The sequence below is a fragment of the Microcaecilia unicolor genome, chromosome 12, assembly GCF_901765095.1.
Source record: "Microcaecilia unicolor chromosome 12, aMicUni1.1, whole genome shotgun sequence".
Lineage (NCBI taxonomy): Eukaryota > Metazoa > Chordata > Amphibia > Gymnophiona > Siphonopidae > Microcaecilia > Microcaecilia unicolor.
In genome coordinates, this window is record NC_044042.1 from 24,764,673 (window position 1) to 24,767,086 (window position 2,414).

Sequence of the window (2,414 nt, forward strand, 5' to 3'; positions counted from 1 at the left end):
ATCTTGCACCTAAATGGAGTAAAATTGTCATAATCTGGGTGCCCTGACTACATTTGAGTTTGTGTATTGGCTTCAGTTACAGCTTCTTGGTCAAGAGACAGTAGCTTGCTACATGGGGACTGAATACAGTTTCTATCATCTCCCAGATAACAAAGACTCCTGTATGACTTTTAAGAAGATTTGTTTGGTTCTTTAAGGGTTCTCCAGCCCTGAGGTCTGAACAGCTAGAGAAGCTAGGCAGTGCAATATTAAATATCTGCATTCAGAATCCCTTGAAAAAGTTGGTGCCACCATATTGAATTGGTCTATCATGAATAGTAACTGGTCATTAGTGGACAGGAGGTCGATGGCCCCTCCAATGTGTAGGCAGCTAGGGGTCCCGCCTCCACCTACATATTCCCATCATACTACAGCAGATGCTCTGGCCAGTGCCCCCTTCCTGTTTTACCCTACTAACATTGAGCCAACCTATTGCGATGTCTATGGAGGCATGTTCCCTTGCATTCCTTTCCATGGTCACTTTGGACTCTACGACTGTCCCTTTGAACCTGCCTTCATTCAGAAAAGGAACGAGAGAGAAAGGCAAAGGGTGAAATGTGTGAATGAGGGCTATGCCAGGCTCCGGGGACACCTTCCAGGTGCCATGACAGAGAAGCGTCTCAGCAAAGTGGAAACTCTTCGAGCTGCTATTAAGTATATCAAATACTTACAGGATTTGCTGAGCCGATCCCCTGAGGTGGTGGCAGTGCAGTCTTCAGGCAGCAATGTGAAAGGAAATGTGGCTCCAAAAATTTCTTCTGGGGTGAAACTGGACTATAGCGGTACTGGGGAATCTAAGGTGTCAGAAGCATCGTCATTGGAAGCATCTTTCTCCTCTTCACCTGGCTGTGAATCTGAAGACTGCAACCAATGAGCATTATGACAAGTCCCATTGGTCTGGTTGGGTTTCCACTTCCCTCGCTGTGTTCATTTGAAAGAATCTAACCCTATAGGAGGAGAATTGACCTGTTCAAGTTATGATTATTAGGCTAAGCAGTATTGTGTAAAGAGGCTGTGATGGTAATGCAGGCAGCTCCGGGTCCCTCCTCTGCTTGCATAGTTCCATCATCCTATGTAGTAATGCAGCACTTCCCCAATTTCCATCCCATCTCACTTCATTTAAATGTTTGAAAATGTACACATGTCCCAAATGATAAGCAAAACAAATGAACAATCAGGCAACAGTATGTTTCTTAGATAAGAAGTTTCCATATTTATATTATCCGGTGCTCTTCTTCCATCCCCAAACCTCCACCTGATCTTCTCTCTCAGATCTTCCCATCTGATACTTCTTTGAAACCAGTCCTCTCCTGACCCTTCCTAGCGTAGTCTGATATCTTCTTGTCTGGCTACAAATAGTGGAAGATGGGATGACAAGTCACTCAGTGTACTGAGATCTAACCTAAAAAACAAAAAAAAAGTACAGTAAACAAAACATAAATAAAAGCAAGACTGGAGGTTTGGGGTTGATTGGGTGTGTGGTTTAAAAACAGGGTGGAATTTCAAGCACTGTTTTCTGGACAATTGTGAATATTGCTGTTTCAGAAAAATTTAAGTTAAAAAAAAAAGACTGGCCAAAAGGCATCCTCTTGGAGCTGGATCTCATGACATCCCTGGCTGTAGACCTTTTAACTCCTGTCCTAATACATGCAATACTGTGGACTTTATTCTTTTTTGATCGAGTGGTTGATACAATAAGGACACACAAGCACCTGAAACTGAAACTGAAACTGAACATGGCCAAGACTGAACTTCTTGTCTTCCCACCAAAACCCACTTCTCCTCTCCCTCCACTCTCTATTTCAGTTGATAACACCCTCATCGTCCCCGTCTCATCTGCCCGCAACCTCGGTGTCATCTTCGACTCCTCCCTCTCCTTCTCTGCACATATCCAGCAGATAGTCAAGACCTGTCGCCTCTTCCTCTATAACGTTAGCAAAATTCGCCCTTTCCTCTCTGAGCACACCACCCGAACTCTCATCCACTCTCTCATTACCTCTCGCCTTAACTACTGCAACCTACTCCTCACTGGCCTCCCACTTAGCCATCTATCCCCCCTTCAATCCATTCAGAACTCGGCTGCACGTCTTATCTTCCGCCTGGACCGATATACTCATATCACCCCTCTCCTCGTCACTTCACTGGCTTCCGATCAGGTACCGCATACAGTTCAAGCTTCTCCTACTAACCTACAAATGCACTCGATCTGCAGCCCCTCCTTACCTCTCTACCCTCATCTCCCCTTATGTTCCTACCCGTAACCTCTGCTCTCAAGACAAATCCCTCCTTTCAGTATCCTTCTCCACCACCGCCAACTCCAGGCTCCGCCCTTTCTGCCTCGCCTCACCTCATGCGTGGAACAAACTCCCTGAGCC

The 2,414-nt window shown here is 45.6% G+C and overlaps 1 protein-coding gene across 1 annotated transcript; it reads left to right on the forward strand.

Moving 5' to 3' along the window:
• The first annotated feature begins 346 nt into the window (after window positions 1-346).
• Window positions 347-913, forward strand: ASCL5 (achaete-scute family bHLH transcription factor 5). Its single transcript, XM_030221666.1, has one exon. The coding sequence runs from the start codon at window positions 347-349 to the stop codon at window positions 911-913; it is 567 nt and encodes a 188-aa protein (XP_030077526.1).
• The last annotated feature ends 1,501 nt before the right edge of the window (window positions 914-2,414 follow it).